At 47.3% G+C, this 15,677-nt stretch overlaps 1 protein-coding gene across 1 annotated transcript in view; it reads right to left on the minus strand.

The window, feature by feature from the left end:
• The window catches only part of utp20 (UTP20 small subunit processome component), a 139,105-nt gene that overhangs the window by 13,884 nt on the left and 109,544 nt on the right, over positions 1–15,677 (minus strand). The window contains exons 51-58 of the mRNA XM_080191390.1: positions 10,604–10,714; positions 9,066–9,145; positions 8,361–8,430; positions 8,033–8,215; positions 7,479–7,610; positions 6,575–6,707; positions 3,551–3,735; positions 1,081–1,152 (exon numbers count right to left, since the gene is read on the minus strand). Of these exons, the coding sequence (XP_080047516.1) occupies positions 1,081–1,152; positions 3,551–3,735; positions 6,575–6,707; positions 7,479–7,610; positions 8,033–8,215; positions 8,361–8,430; positions 9,066–9,145; positions 10,604–10,714 (966 nt within the window). The remainder of the gene's footprint in view (positions 1–1,080; positions 1,153–3,550; positions 3,736–6,574; positions 6,708–7,478; positions 7,611–8,032; positions 8,216–8,360; positions 8,431–9,065; positions 9,146–10,603; positions 10,715–15,677) is intronic.

Genomic DNA, 15,677 nt, shown 5'->3' on the forward strand with positions numbered 1-15,677 from the left:
GATGTTAAATCCCTGCCCTCTCCAGTGGAAATGAGAGATCCTGTGTTACTCATCAAAGTAAGAAGTCTCACAACACAAGGTTAAAGTCCAATAGGTTTATTTGGTAGCAAAAGCCACTAGCTTTTGGGCCTCTGACCCTTCGTCAGGTGAGTGGAGAGTTCTGACCACCTGATGAAGGGTCAGAGGCCCAAAAGCTGGTGGCTTTTGCTACCAAATAAACCTGTTGGACTTTAACCTGGTGTTGAGAGACTTCTTACCGTGTTTACCCCAGTCCAATGCCGGCATCTCCACTTCATTACTCTTCAAAGAGCAGAGGAACCTCTCCACTGTCCTAGTCAACCATCATTAAACTAGAGTATTCGGTCATTGTCATATGGGGAGGTGATGGCTATCACTAATCCAGAAACTCAGCTATTGTTCTGGGGACCTGAGTTCAAATCCCGACACGGCAGATAGTGGAATTTGAATCAAGAATCTACAGATGACCGTGAAACCATTGTCCATTGTCGGATAAACTCATCTGGTTTACTAAGATCCCTTTAGGCAAGGAAATCTCTGGTCCTTACCCGGTCTGGTCGACATTTGGCTCCAGAGTCACAGCAATTTGGTTGGCTTTCTAACTGCCTTTCTGAACAAGAGCAACTAGGGATGGGCAATAAATGCTGGCCAACCAGCAACACTCATGTCCCACAAATGAATAAAAATCATGGTTTATGGGAGCTTGCTATGCATAAAATGGCTGCCATCTTTCCTACGTCAGGACAGCAAGCATGCTTCAATAAAATACTTTGCTTTGGGATGTTCTGAGAATGAGGCGCTAATTTACTGCAGTGTTTTCCTCCCTTTCGAACTGCAACTTTATCAAAATCCGAGACTGATAATTCTAAGACAAGGTGAGCAGCAAAGCAAAAGGAAATTTGGATTTGGAGAGTTAAGAGTTTGAAGAAGACTTTAAGAAAAATACAAACTGAATGATTAGTTGCTCTGCTTCCACACTGGCCATGTCCCATTCCAATCTCATCCCGCCTCCTGCCCTCGCTCTCTCAAGCGACGGAACAGTAATGATTGGTCTCTGCATACCTGTTCACCCAATGTCTGATCCAGGAACTTTGACTCCAGCTGCTGGCAAAAGGTTAATGCCAAATCTCTGACCTGAAATTTAAAACAAAATCGTATTCTTAGCAACACGTGAGCACTGTTAAGATTTAAACTCAAGGGAAAAGTGTCACAAATCTAAATAATGAGTAATCTAGTCAGTCAACAATGGTAGAACGATAATGGCAAAGAACAAGGCCATTCAGCCTGTGCTGTCCCTTTGGTACAGCTATCTGATCCATGCGGTTTCTATGAGCTTGCTGTGTACATATTGGCCGCTGGGTTTCTTATCAGTGATTACAAAAGAGTGTCCAAAACAGCAAGAAGCTGCAAAGGATCGTGAATGAAGCCCAGTCCATCACTCAAACCAGCCTCCCACCCACTGACACTGCCTACAGTTCCCACTGCCTTGGAAAAGCAGCCAGCATAATTAAGGACCCCACGCACCCTGGACATTGTCTCTTCCACCTTTTCTGTCAGGAAAAAGATACAAAAGTCTGAGGTCACGTACCAACCAACTCGAGAACAGCTTCTTCCCTGCTGCCATCAGACTTTTGAAATGGACCTACCTCGCATTAAGTTGATCTTTCTCTACACCCTAGTTATGACTGTAACACAACATTCTGCACTCTCTCCTTTCCTTCTCTATGAACGGTATGTTTTGTCTGCATAGCACGTGAGAAACAATACTTTTCACTCTGTGTTAATACACGTGACAATAATAAATCAAATCAAAAAGTATAGTTCTGGTCGTCACACCATCAGAAGGACATGGAGATTTTGGAAGGAGAGGGCACAGAAAAAGTTTACCAGAATGTTGCCTGGTTTGGAGGGTAAGAGGAGGCTACGAGGAAAGATTGGACAAACTTGATTTGTTTTCACTTGAATGCTGGAGGCCAAGGGACAACCTGACAGAAGTTTAGGAAATCATCAGAGGCATGGACAGAATGGAAAGTCTTTTACCCGGGGTAAAGATGTCAATTACTGGGGGATATGGGTTTAATGTAAAAGGGTGAAGTTTAAAGGAGATGTGAGAGGCTTTTTTTTTTTTACACAGAGGGTGGTAAGTGCCTGGAGTGCGCTGCCAGAGGAGGTGGTAGAAGTAGATACAATAGCAATGTTTAAGAGGTATTTTGACAGATCCATGAATAGGCCGGGAATAGAGGATCATGTAGAAGTCAAAGGTCTTTTGTTTAGAAAGGTGTCAAGTGTTGGCGGAGGTTTGGTGGGCCAAAGGACCTGTTCCTGAGCTGTACGTTCTTTGTTCTAAGTGCTATATTGGCTGTAAAGTGCTTTGGGATGTCACAAGGATGCAGTAATATACTGAACACACACACACCATGTGTCGGACTCCAACCGGATCAAGTCTAAAGGAATTTCCATGGACCTGTTGCAGAACCGGACGATATCAATCACTCAATACGATTATATCTGAGTGAGCTGGAGAGAATTTCAGGCTTGAAAGAATTTCACCCGCAGAGTGAAAGTAGAGATGTTGCTACAAGATAATGGAACCTCAAAAGGACATTTATCAGTACTGTAACTAAGGGCAACCTTCCCCAACCAAAACAATCACAGCCTCTGGAATGGCTGCCTGCTCCCTCTGACAGTTTTGTTGTTCAGCAAGTTACTAAGCAACAGTAGCAAGAGAAGTCCAATAAAATGGACTGGTAAATACAGCAACCGCCCTCCTCCTCCTCCTCTCCCCACCGCTGTAGCACTCTCGCACAACATCCTAAACCAGTATGACTGACTTCAGCCCCCTCCAACATTAATACTAATCGCAGCTGATTCATTTTAGAATGCCGAACTCTGGCGGGGGGGGGGGCCAATGCTGAGGGGGTGCTGCACTGTTAGGGAGTCAGTGCTGAAGGGAGGGGGGTGATGGGGACACTGTTAGAGACTCAGCGCTGTGGGGGAGGGTGTGGACTCTGGGTCAATGCTGAGGGGGTGCTGCACTGTTAGAGACTCAGCGCCGAGGGGGGTGGACTCTAGGAGGGTCCGTGCTGAGGGTGTCGTGCTGTTAGGGACACAGCAGTAAGGGGGTACTGCATTGTGGGATGGGGCATGTCCTCCTTGTGTGTCGATCCAGCTTCTTCTTAAATGTTTGTGCCACGTTCCTTCCTTGTGGCAATAAGTTGTCCATTCGAAACATTCTCTCAGTTAAAACAAAATTCCTGAATTCCTTATCGGATTTATTCCTGACTACGTCATAGTTCTGGCCTGCCCATTGGGTGAAACAACATTACCACGTCTATTCGGTCAAACCCTTTCCTTACATTGAAAATCTCTATCGGGCAATTACTGAGCCTTCCCTTTTTCAAAGAGGACCCCTATTGCTTGGAGTCTTACAGACATTAGCCAATGGGTGGAGAGCATCCGACTGCGCTGCCCTCTGAATCTGGAGAGATCAGGGTGTCACAGATCGAGAGATCTCCCTTAGGGAGGACAATACCTTCACATCGAGCTCCTGCAGCAGGAAGCGCGCCGCTGGCGTCTCCAGCGAATGCTTTGCTTTGCCGGTTTTCCACTTGGATACTAACTCCTCGGGCTGATGGGAAGCAAACAGCATTCCGAAGAGCTGGGCCGAGGTGAGCCAAACCCAGGAGTGAGGGTGCTGCAGGTGAGCTTGGATGTGACCTGTTGGTGAATTCACAGACTCGGTTTCAGCAAAACAACTACAGCAACCCGGTGTATTAAACTTCAAATCGTTCAGGATGCACACAAGTCAGGAGTGTGATGGAAAACTCTCCACTGGCCTGAATGGGTGCAGCTCCAACAACACTCAAGAAGCTCGACACCATCCAGGACAAAGCAGCCCCACTTGATCGGCACCACATCCACAAACATTCAACCCCTCCACCACCGACACGCAGTAGCAGCAGTGTGAACTGTCTACAACATGCACTGCAGCAATTCACCAAAGATCCTTCCAAACCCACCATCACTTCCATCTAGATGGACAAGAGTAGGAGATACATTGGGAACACCACCACCTGCAAGTTACCCTCCAAGCCACTCACCATTCTGACTTGGAAATATATCGGCTGTTCCTTTGCAGTCGCTGGGGTCAAAATCCTGGAATTCTCTCCCTTATGGCACTGTGGGTCAACCCACAGCATGTGGACTGCAGCGATTCAAGAAGGCAGCTCACCACCACCTTCGCAAGGGGCAACTAGGGATGGGCAATAAATGCTGGCCAGCCAGCGACACCCATGTCCCACGAATGAATAAAAAAAAACACAAAAGGAATTCCGTACATGCAGGTTAATTTCGGAGTGAAGGGAAAACTCCAGGTCCAATTGCAGATACACACTGCCGAACAAGAATTCCCGCTGGGGGTGTGTAAACAGATAAGTACCTTTCCCTCTTTGGGACTGTCATGTGAAGGGAGGTGAAGAAGTTGGGCCTACACTCTCTGGATTTCAGAAGAATGAGAGGCGATTCCTTTGAAACAACAAAGGGTGAGTGTGGTTGTTGTTCCTCCTGAGTGGAGAATCGAGAATATAGGGGCAAGGAGTGGGCAGGCTTCTAGAAAAAAATATTCAGGATAGAATTAGTAGTCATGTGGAAAAATGTGGGTTGATTCCCCAAGCTCCAACGCTGTGTGGGTTAGGTGAATTGACCATGTAATATTGTCCATTATTGTCAGAGAGATTAGCAGGGTAAATACATGGGGTTATGGCAATTGGACCAAGGTGGGATCGTTGTCAATGCAGGCTCGATGAGTTGAATGGCCTCCTTCTGCATTGTAGGGATTCTATGATTGCTAAATGGGAAATCGTGATTTACTAACTTGCTGGGACTTTTTGAGGAGATAACAGAAAGGGTCGCTGTAGATGCGGTGTGCATGGACTTTCAGCAGGTGTTTGATACAGTGCCACACGACAGACTTGAGAAAAATTAGAGCTTAGGGGAGAAAAGGGACAGTAACAACATGGATACTAAATTGGTTGAGTGATAGGAGAATAAGCAGAGAGAGATTGGGGTGTGGAAGGCGTTACCTGGGAGTGTGGTGGAGGCAGGTTCAATCGAGGCATTCAAGAGGGCATTAGACGATTATTTGAATAGAAGTAAATGTGCAAGGGTATGGGGAAAAGTCAGGGGGATGACTAAGTCATGATACTCATTTGGAGAGCTGGTGCAGACACGATGGGCTAAACAGCCTCCTTCGGCGCTATAACAATTCTGTGATTCAATCTCAGATAAGGAGCCGACTATTTAGGACTGAGATCACGAGAATCTTCACTTAAGGAGATGTGAATCTTTGGATTTCTGTACTGCAGAAGGCGCTCAGTCAGAGTGTTTTGAAGACTGAGATGGAAGTGAATCAGAGGCCAGGGGCAGGAGGTTGAAGCTGAGGTTGAGAATCAATACAATTTTCAATGGTGAAACAGGCTTGAAGGGCCGAATGGCCTCCTCCTCTATTTCTTATGTTCTTTCACATCAGAAGTGACCTTCTACCACTACCTGCACGTTTCCCATCAAACCACTCACCATCCTGACTTGGAACTTCATTGGCTGTTCCTTCACTGTCGCTGCGTCAAAATCCTGGAACTCCCTCCCTAACAGCACTGTGGATGTACCTACACCACCTGGCCTGCAGCAGCTCAAGAAGGCAGCTCACCCACCATCTTCTCACGGGCAATTAGGGACGCGCAATGAATGCTGGGCCTTGCCAGCGATGCCCACATCTCATGAACGAACACAGAGAAAAGTAGCTTTGTTAAAACACAAAAGGGGTAGAGGCAAGGGGAGTGGAATACAAAAGCAGGAAAATCTTTGCTATGATTGTATAGAGTGTTTGTGAGACCACATTCTCAGACTCTGTACAATTTGGTCTCCTTATTTTGAGAAAGGATATAACTGCACTCGAGGCAGTTCAGAGAAGGTTCATTCGATTGAAGAAAGGGTGAACAAGTTGGACCTGTATCCACTGGAGTTTAGAAGAATGAGATCCTAACGAAACATAAGGCCTTGAGGTGAATTGACAGGATGGATATGGAAAGGGTGCTTTCTCTTGTGGAAAAGACGAGATGTTGGAGGAACACACGGTCTCTCATTTACAATGAAGATTAGAAGAAGAAGTTTTTCTCCAGGGGTCGCTGCTGGGGAATTCTCTTCCTCAGAGAGCAGTGGAGGCTGGATCTTGAATATTTTTAAGGCTGAGGTAGACAGATTCTTGATTGATAAGGGACTCGGTGGGGGGAGGGGGAGATTATAGTCAGAACAGCCATGATCTTATAGCATGGTGGAGCAGGCATGGTAGGACTGAATGGCTTCAAGCTCCTGATGTGTATATTCACTCTGTGGTCCGAAAGAAGGCAGAGAGCGGGTGAGATGCAGGTCCCTTCTGAGCAGCTAGACATCACCTCCCTCAAACACAGTCCTACACCAAACTTCAACCCTCACCCCCCACACCTGGCGCCATGCCTGCTTCTGAGTGACGCCCTGTACGTAACGCTGGGACTGAACTCACCCCAGATAGCGGTGAGAACGGTGTCTGGCTTCAGCATCTGGATGAGGTTGCAATCCTTCACCAGTTTGACAATGAGGGTGAGGAGGCTAAACAGCAAGCGGTCCGCCGCCTTCTCCTCCGCTTCCTCCTCGATCTGGGCAAAGAACAGAAACACAACAAGAAAGTCAAAGAGCTCCTCCTTGGGCCAGACATGGACCCGGAACAATATCGTCCCCTGTGTGACCAAAGTCAGAGATGTGAACTTTATCAGGAGGCCACTCAGCCCATTGTGCCTGTGTCAGCTCTTTGAAAAGAGCTACCCAATCAATCCCAAGCCTCCCCCCCCACCACCCTCACTCTTTCCACACTGTCCTCCAAACACACTGGTTCATATATTTACCCCATTTCCTGGTGAAAATTACTATCCAATCAGTTTCTTCCACCCTTCCCGACAGCTCACTGCGGCAAAAATAATTCTCATTCTTCCCCCCCCCAACCCTGCAATGGATTAATCTGTCAATTAACTTAAATCTGTGCCCTCCGGTTACTGACACCCTGCTAGACGGCTGGAGCTTTGCCACATTCACTCTCATCCACACCCCTTACAATTTCAAACGCCACGACCAAATCTTTGCTCAAACCCTTCAGAAACGTTTCGCAGAATTTCACGCTTTACGATGCAGTCAGGCCTGGCTTGAATGAGACAGGTAAACTTTTTCCAAACACAGGTCCCCAAGTGTTAAGGCCCTTAACTTGGTGCACACAACTTTTTTTTTAAACATGGTCTGCTAGTTGCTCAGTCCCAAGCAGTGCTAATTAATGAAACACAGGAATCAATGTGGGATCTAATGGTGTGAACTAACCCCCCCTGCCCAGCCCCTGAGATCAACCCCAAAGTGTTTTAAGGTGCAGAGGTTGGACTCACGTTCTGGAATCTTTCAGGATTGATTTCGTTTTCCAGGATGGAGAGGACAGTCGCAATGCGTTTCTCAAAGGTAACACCCTCAACTTCCACAAAAAGCCCACAGGCATGGGCTGCCAATCGGTGGTGCGAGGTCTGTAACAGGTACACACAAGCTGAGAGTGAATCCAGATCAAGGGTCACAGACCTGATTAAACATTGTACTTGGCAGTATTTAAAAAATCTGTGTGTTCAAATCTATGGCCTCATTCCCCTCCGCTGCCTCGCCCAATGTCTACAACATTCCCCCCAAGCCCGTCAACTCTCAGATCCCAGAACACTGAGAGGCCTGGATAGAGTGGACATGGAGAGGATGTTTCCACTAGCGGGAGAAGCTAGAACTCGAGGGCACAACCTCAGAGTGAAGGGACCCTCCACTTAGTATCAGGGCCATTAAATAGGTGGGGTTACGTGGGTGGGATTGTTGTTGGTGCGGACTCGATGGGCCAAATGGCCTCCTTCTGCACTGTAAGGATTCTATGAATCCCAGGAAGTTCCAGGTGCGGGCTCGCTCTCACCTTTCTACTTTCAAACCACGTCAGGACCACAGAGAACATCAGGTCCTTGTGCTTCTCATTGATCTTGCTCAGCAGCGACTGGGCAGCCAAGGCTGCCATCTTCTTACACCGTGGAGAATCGTCATTCACAATCATCAGAGCCAGAGGGATGAAGAAAAGGGCACAGTTCTGCTGAAGCAGATCCTGTCGTGAAAACAGAGACAGTCAGAAACAAAGCAATATTTCACTAAACTCCTCACTCGCTCAAGGCTCCTGGGCTCCCTGTTATTTATAGAATGTTTTTTGGGTCATGCAGCAAAACATTTGTTTTAATGTCTCATCAACAAACCTGAGGGAATATCTGGAAGATATAAGCCAACATTTCCAACGCAGATTCTCTTCCGATTTCATGTTCATAACTAAACACAGGAGAAAAATCAAACTTGCTTTTAGACGTTAAGAGCTTTCGTTTGCTCACCTTTTTAAGGTACTTTCCCGTAAATTATTCTTCCCCAAATTCCGCAAACCATTCAGCATGTGTGGCTGCACATTCTATTCCTAGCCCACACAGACAATCAGCACCGACCCTCTGACAGTGCGGCACTCCCTCAGCACTGACCCTCTGACAGTGCGGCACTCCCTCAGCACTGACCCTCCGACAGTGCGGCACTCCCTCAGCACTGACCCTCCGACAGTGCGGCACTCCCTCAATATACTCTTTCCAACAGTGCAACACCCCTGAATAGAATGTTTTATGCCTCAGAGGTTGCCTATTCAGTCCATCATTTCTGGTTTTCTGAAGCAGCAACCCTATTTTCTGTAGCCTTGTTAATTTTGTTTTACACCACAGGGAATATCAGAGGTGATTTTATGTTCAATTCTCTGGAATGGGATTTGAACTCACAACCGATGGGTTCCCAAGTGAGAGCATGACCCACTGAGTCACAGCTCGAGATGTGACTGCACTGACATGTCACACCTTCAACGGACTCCCCATTGTGTTAAAGACAAAATGTATTAGCAAAGAACAGCAATGGATCAGAATAAAACTCACGAAAGCTGTGCCACAATGAATTCAAGGTGAGTCTTCAACTTATCACCCAGGGGATAATCCAGAATAAATTTCAGATACACCTAATGCAAAGAAATAAAAGGATGAAATGGTTACAACAGGTTAGGAGTTGCATGTATGAGACGCACACACACGTGCACACAGACAGGAAGAACATGTGCATAGACAAACAAACAGATGCACATGCGTACAGATGTGCACACACAACACACGTATAAATACGCAACACATTGCTGATTTACGGCATGCCTTTGATTCTGTGGCGAGAAGCTATTGCCCTGAGCTTTCTGCTCACTGGGATTGCAATCTCAAAACCCAAACACTGGGGGATTCCTCACTTCTGGAAGCTTAACCATGAATTCCCCAGCTGAAAACCAAGGTTCTGTCATGTGAGTGTACCTTTAAGAAAGGTTTTTTTTTTAAGTAAAAATCATGCAGCTTCAGCGATGTTATTAGGGGTGGAGCTAAGATGTGACAGTCAGGTGATAGGTGATTTTTTTTTTCCACTTTGGGCTTTTAGTTTTGTTTTGGAAGCAGTTTAACAGCAAGCTAAGAAACAGTCTCTTTCTCTCCCTGTTCTTCTCTTAAAGAAGCTGCGTTTTGGGAAACAGATTCGACTTAAGAACAAAGAACAACACAGCATGGGAAACAGGCCCTTTGGCCCAACGAGCCCGCGCTGCCGTTTTAACATTACGAATCCCCTCTTCCACCCATGACCCTTGACTTCTGAATTTCTTCCCAAGGGATTTTCAGCAGTTAGCCCAGGAGGCGGAATTCCTGTAACAAGTTTCCTAGGCTGCAGTGTGCTTACTTGGAGGGTTTTGTGCATTGGATGTTGGCTTTGGTTGGAACACATCCGAGATATTTCCTTAATAGTTATTCATTATCGTGGTTGTGTTTCTTGTGTGTAATTGTTAACAGTTCTTGCTAAGTGTTTGACTATACTTGTCAACAATATTCTTAACTAAACTTTGTTTTTGATAAAAGTTTCCCGTGGTTCAGTTGAATCACACCCTGAAGCTACAGCTCTCATGCTCATCCTAGCCAAATCAACATAAAACATTACAGGCTTCATACAACATCTTGAAGTATCTAACCCGACGTGTAACAGTTCCAAATTGTTTCCATGCTGAATATAACAACGGTCAGAGTGAATCGGACATGGCAAGAAATCCTTGGATACACGGGTCAGGAAAACGTTCTGCAAAATGGGGATGAAATTGTCGGTCTGTTATAGATCCCCGTTAGAGACTGATCACAGACAGTAACCCCACTATCACTGCACTGTGGGACTGCCAGGATAGTCGACTGTGAACTGGACAGACCTTGTACTTTTCTGTCTAGAAATTTCCAGTTGCGCAGATACTGAACACCAGCACAGTGCAGAAACAGTTGAGTCCTTTGGAATGACGGTGTGTTGTTCCCTCAAGATGCGTGCCCGATTAACTGAGATCTACATCACTCACTGGCCGCTGTAACTAAACAACGCCAAACCTTCCGGCATGGTGCTTGGTTCTGACCTGACGACACTGCACTCGAACGGTATCACTCTGTCCAGTCACTGCTAGCTTGGCCACTTTCTTCATCACATCATCCATCTCTGGAACAAGTAACTTTCTGGACAGGATCGCCTGTGAACATAAAGCGGGGAGGGGAGTTTAAATCATGCGGGAAAATAAAAAGCAGTGTGCGGGGAGAACTGGAAATCCCAATGCCAAATTGCCCATTCCAGGCTTTCAGGGAGACTGGAAGGGTTGGGAAAACAGGGAACTACATTCTGGAGCCGCTAAATCGAGTAGGGTGAGGAATAAAATGCAGCAGGAGAGAGAGAGAGAAGGCGGGGGGGGGGGGGGGGGGGGGGTGGAGAGAGAGAGAGAACGCGGGGGGAGGGGTGGGGAAGAGAGAGAAGGCGGGGGGGAAAGAGAGAGAGAAGGCGGGTGACCAAGAAGACATGGTGTGGGGGGAGGAACAGGGACAGGTGACAGTCGATGCGAGGGGTCTGCACGGAGTGGCAAGGTGAATCTGGGAGGGAGACTGGGGAGTTTCCAGTGGGAAGTTACTTAACTCCTGGATCTGGCAACTTTCACCCAGACATAGGTGCTGCTTTTCCCACGGTTTAGAAATTCTGATTGTTTGGAAAATCACACAGACATTGGGTTTGCAGTTTATCACCACTTTTAAATATAAACTTGTTAAAGGGGATGGGAGCTTGTGGAAGCTGATTCAATATAATCAGTAAATGGCAGAACCCTTAAGTCATACAGTATTTAAGTATACAGTACAGGCTATACATAAATAGCAGAACCCTTGAGTATTGATAGGCAAGGGGATCTGGGTGTACAGGTACACAGGTCATTGAAAGTGGCAATGCCGGTGAAGGTAGTCAGGAAGGCATACGGCATGCTTGCCTTCTTCAGCCAGGGCACTGAGTTTAAAAATTCGCAAGTCATGTTGCAGATTTACAGAACCTTAGTTAGGCCGCACTTGGAATATAGTGTTCAATTCCGCTGGCCATAAGAATGTGGAGGCTTTGGAAAGGGCACGAAAAGATTTACCAGGATGTGACCTGGTATGGAGCGCATTAGGTACGAGGGGAGGTTGGGGAAACTTGGTTTGTTTTCACTGGAGCAACGGAGGTTGAGGGGAAACCTGATAGAAGTCGACAAGATTATGCTGGAGCGGGCGGAGTGAAGGAGCACTGAGTCAGGTAAGAAATTACCTGTTTAAAAACTGTTTAAATCATTTAAAAGCATTTTCGCGGGATTTTTGTGTTTACCACTTTAAGAATTCAAAGGGATTGGATAGCAGGGATTTGTAGGTAAGCAGGCTTTTAAACAGCGCCAGGTTTAAAAGGAGGCCTGGTGTAGACAGTGGGCAGTGTCAGAGCGGGCAGCGGAGTGAGAGGGAAGCTGAGTGAGCTGCTAGGGCTTAGGAGAAAAGGGCCAGGTAAGTTTGCGTTGAGAACGGTGTTCAGTATTACTACAGGGAATAATAGAGGGGCACGTGATGTGCTGTTTCTGTATGATGTGGGTGCTGGTGGACCCCAGGGTCCTTCCCAGTGACCATGTCTGCACTAAGTGCAGGTTGCTGGAGGAGCTCCAGCTCAAAGTAGATGAGCTAGCCTCTGAGCCTCATCAGAGGGAGGGAGGGTGACATTGATAATGGGGTGCAAGAGACAGCCACACCCCCTAGACTGGCTAACTCTAAGGGTCAGGAACAGGAGGGTGGGGACCAAATGCCTCAGCCTCTCAATCTGCATAACAGATTTGAGGTTCTTGCTTCCAGTGTGGACGAGAACGAGGGCTGTGAGGTAGGTGAGCAAACTGCACACGGTACAGTGATGCAGACACAGCAAATAGGCAAAGAGAAGGTGAAAAGGAATGTAGTGGTAATTGGGGATAGTGTGGTGAAGGGTATTGACACTGTCCTTTGTCACAATGACAAAGTGCACAGAAGGGTGTGTTGTCTGCCTGGTGCTCGGGTCCAGGATGTCGCATCTGGGCTGCAGAGGAACCTGGAGTGGGAGGGTGAGAACCCAGTCATTGTGGTACATGTGGGTGCCAACGACGTAGGCAAAATGCGAACTGAGGATCTGGGGAGGGAGTATGAAAAGCTGGGAACGGAATTAAAAAGTAGAACCGGCAAGGTGGTTATCTCTGGACTACTGCCTGAACCGTGTGCAGACGGGTGTAGGGTTGACAGGATTAAGGAAGTGAATGGGTGGCTCAGGGATTGGTGTGGGAGGAATGGGTTTGAATTTATGGGGCATTGGCACTAGTATTGGGGTAGGTGGGACCTGTTCAGGTGGAATGGGGTTGGTCTGAACCGTGCTGGGACCAGACTCCTGGTGAATTGTGTAGATAGGACTATAGACGTAGCTGCAAGGTGACAGGGACTGGGAGCTAAATGTACAGGGGTATCAAGTGATTAGGAAGGATAGGCGGGAGGAAAAAAGGTGGGGGGGGTTGCGTAGCTCTGCTGATTAAGGATAGCATCACGGTGGTAGTAAGGGATGATATTGGAGCCAAAGAGCAGAAAGTGGAATCGTTGTGGGTGGAGATTAGGAACAGCAAAGGGAGGAAGACACTGGTGGGTGTCGTCTATAGGCCCCCAAATAATGATCTGGAGGTGGGGTGGGCTATTAACGTGCAAATAAATGCGGTGTGCAGGAATGGAACGGCGATAATTATGGGGGATTTCAATCTACATATTGATTGGTCGACCCATGTTGGACGCGGTGGGCTTGAGGAAGAGTTCTTGGAATGCTGCTGGGATAGTTTCCTTGAACAGTGTGTGTTGGGGCCGACGAGGGAGCGAGCTATCTTGGACCTGGTGTTATGTAATGAGGCAAGTAGAATTAGGGACCTTGTGGTGAAGGATCCTCTTGGGAAGAGTGATCATTGTATGGTGGAGTTTCTGATGCAGATGGAGGAGGAGAAAGTGGGTTCCCGGACCTGTGTCCTTTGTTTGAACAAAGGGGAGTACGATAGGATGAGAGAGGAATTGGCGAATGTTGATTGGGGAAGCACATTGGAAGGTAGGTCTGCTGAGGAACAGTGGAGGATCTTTAAGGAGATCTTTCTTGGTGCTCAGCAGAAATTTATTCCGATGGTTAAAAAGGATCGTAGGAGGAGAGATAATCAGCCGTGGATAACAAAGGAGGTAGAGTATTAAATTAAAAGCGGATGCGTTTAGAGTAGCTAAGAGTAGTGGGCGAGAAGAGGATTGGGAGTGGTTTAAATATCAATAAAGAATGACGAAGAAGTTGATAAAGAAGGGTAGGATAAACGATGAAGCTGGGCTAGCGCTTAATATAAAAAAGGATAGTAAGAGTTTTTATAAATATATAAAAAGGAAGAGGCTGACTAGGGTGAACGTTGGACCCTTAGAGGATGAGAGGGGGGACTTAGTAGTAGGGGATGGGGAAATGGCTGAGGCCTTGAATAACTTTTTTGTTTCGGTCTTCACGGAGGAGGACGTGAACAATTTTCCGGGTGTTAGCGATGGAAAGGTGGTAGGAGTGGAGGGCCTGACTGACATTATTGTTACTAGAGAGGCAGTGCTTGACAGACTGGAAGGACTGATTGTGGACAAGTCCCCAGGACCAGATGGAATGCATCCAAGGGTTCTGAAAGAAATGGCGGAGGTGATAGTGGATGCCTTGATGATTATTTTCCAAACGTCGCTGGATTCCGGGGAAGTGCCGGAAGATTGGAAAACAGCTAATGTTACGCTGTTGTTTAAGAAGGGTGGCAGGCAAAAGGCAGGGAATTATAGGCCGGTTAGTTTAACGTCTGTTGTAGGTAAAATGTTAGAATCCTTGATCAAGGAGAAAATAGCGATGCATCTTGAGGAGAATTGTTTGATAGAGCAGAATGAAGGGAAGTAGTGTCTGACGAATTTATTGGAGTTCTATGAGGATGTGTCTAGGGCGGTGGATAGAGGAGAGCTGGTGGGCGTGTTTCTTGATTTTCAGAAGGCGTTTGATAAGGTGCCTCACAAGACATTATTACAGAAGGTCGGGGGCATGGAGTTGGGGGTAGGGTGTTAGCGTGGATAGGGGATTGGCTGTCAAATAGGAGGCAGTGAGCGGGGGTCAATGGGTGCTATTCGGATTGGCGGTTGGTGACTAGTGGAGTGCCCCAGGGGTCGGTGCTGGGGCCTCAGCTATTTACCATTTATATAGATGATCTGGAGGAGGGAACCGCGTGTATGGTGTCGAAATTTGCTGACGACACCAAGATTGGTGGAACGGCAAATTGTGCGGAGGGTGTGGAAAGTCTGCAGAAGGATCTAGATAGGCTGGGCGAATGGGCCAGGAACTGGCAAATGGAATTTAATGTTGGCAAGTGTGAACTTGTCCGCTTTGGTAGGAATAATGGTAGGAAGGACTATTACTTAGATGGCGAAAAACTGCAGCATGCGACGGTGCAGAGGGACCTAGGGGTCCTTGTGCATGAGTCGCAAAAACCCAGCCTGCAGGTGCAGCAGGTGGTCAGGAAGGCGAATGGGATGCTGGCCTTCATAGTGAGGGGGATTGAATATAAAAGTAGGGAGGTCTTGCTGCAACTGTACAGGGCACTGGTGAGGCCGCAGCTGGAGTACTGTGTGCAGTTTTGGTCGCTGCACTTACGCAAGGATATTTTGGCCTTGGAGGGAGTGCAGAGGAGGTTTACTAGGCTGATACCGGAGTTGAGGGGGTTGAACTATGAGGAGAGGCTGAATAAACTGGGCTTGTACTCGTTAGAGTTTAGAAGAATGAGGGGAGATCTCATTGAGACATATATGATGAATGGGATGTTTAGAGGTGGAGAGGGTCTTCCCACTCAAAGGACAGCAGGACGAGAGGGCACAGCCTCAAGATAAAGGGTGGGCGGTTTAGAACGGAGTTGAGGAGGAACTTCTTCACTCAAAGGGTGGCGAGTCTCTGGAATTCTCTGCCCGTTGAAGTGATGGAGGCTGCCTCGCTAAATATATTTAAGATGCGGGTTGATAGGTTTTTGATAGGCAAGGGGATTAAGGGTTATGGGGAGAGGGCGGGAAAGTGGAACTGAGCCACGACAGATCAGCCATGATCTTATTGAATGGCGGGGC

Source organism: Carcharhinus amblyrhynchos, chromosome 6 (assembly GCF_965287045.1).
Source record: "Carcharhinus amblyrhynchos chromosome 6, sCarAmb.v2.hapA, whole genome shotgun sequence".
NCBI classification, from domain to species: Eukaryota; Metazoa; Chordata; class Chondrichthyes; order Carcharhiniformes; family Carcharhinidae; genus Carcharhinus; species Carcharhinus amblyrhynchos.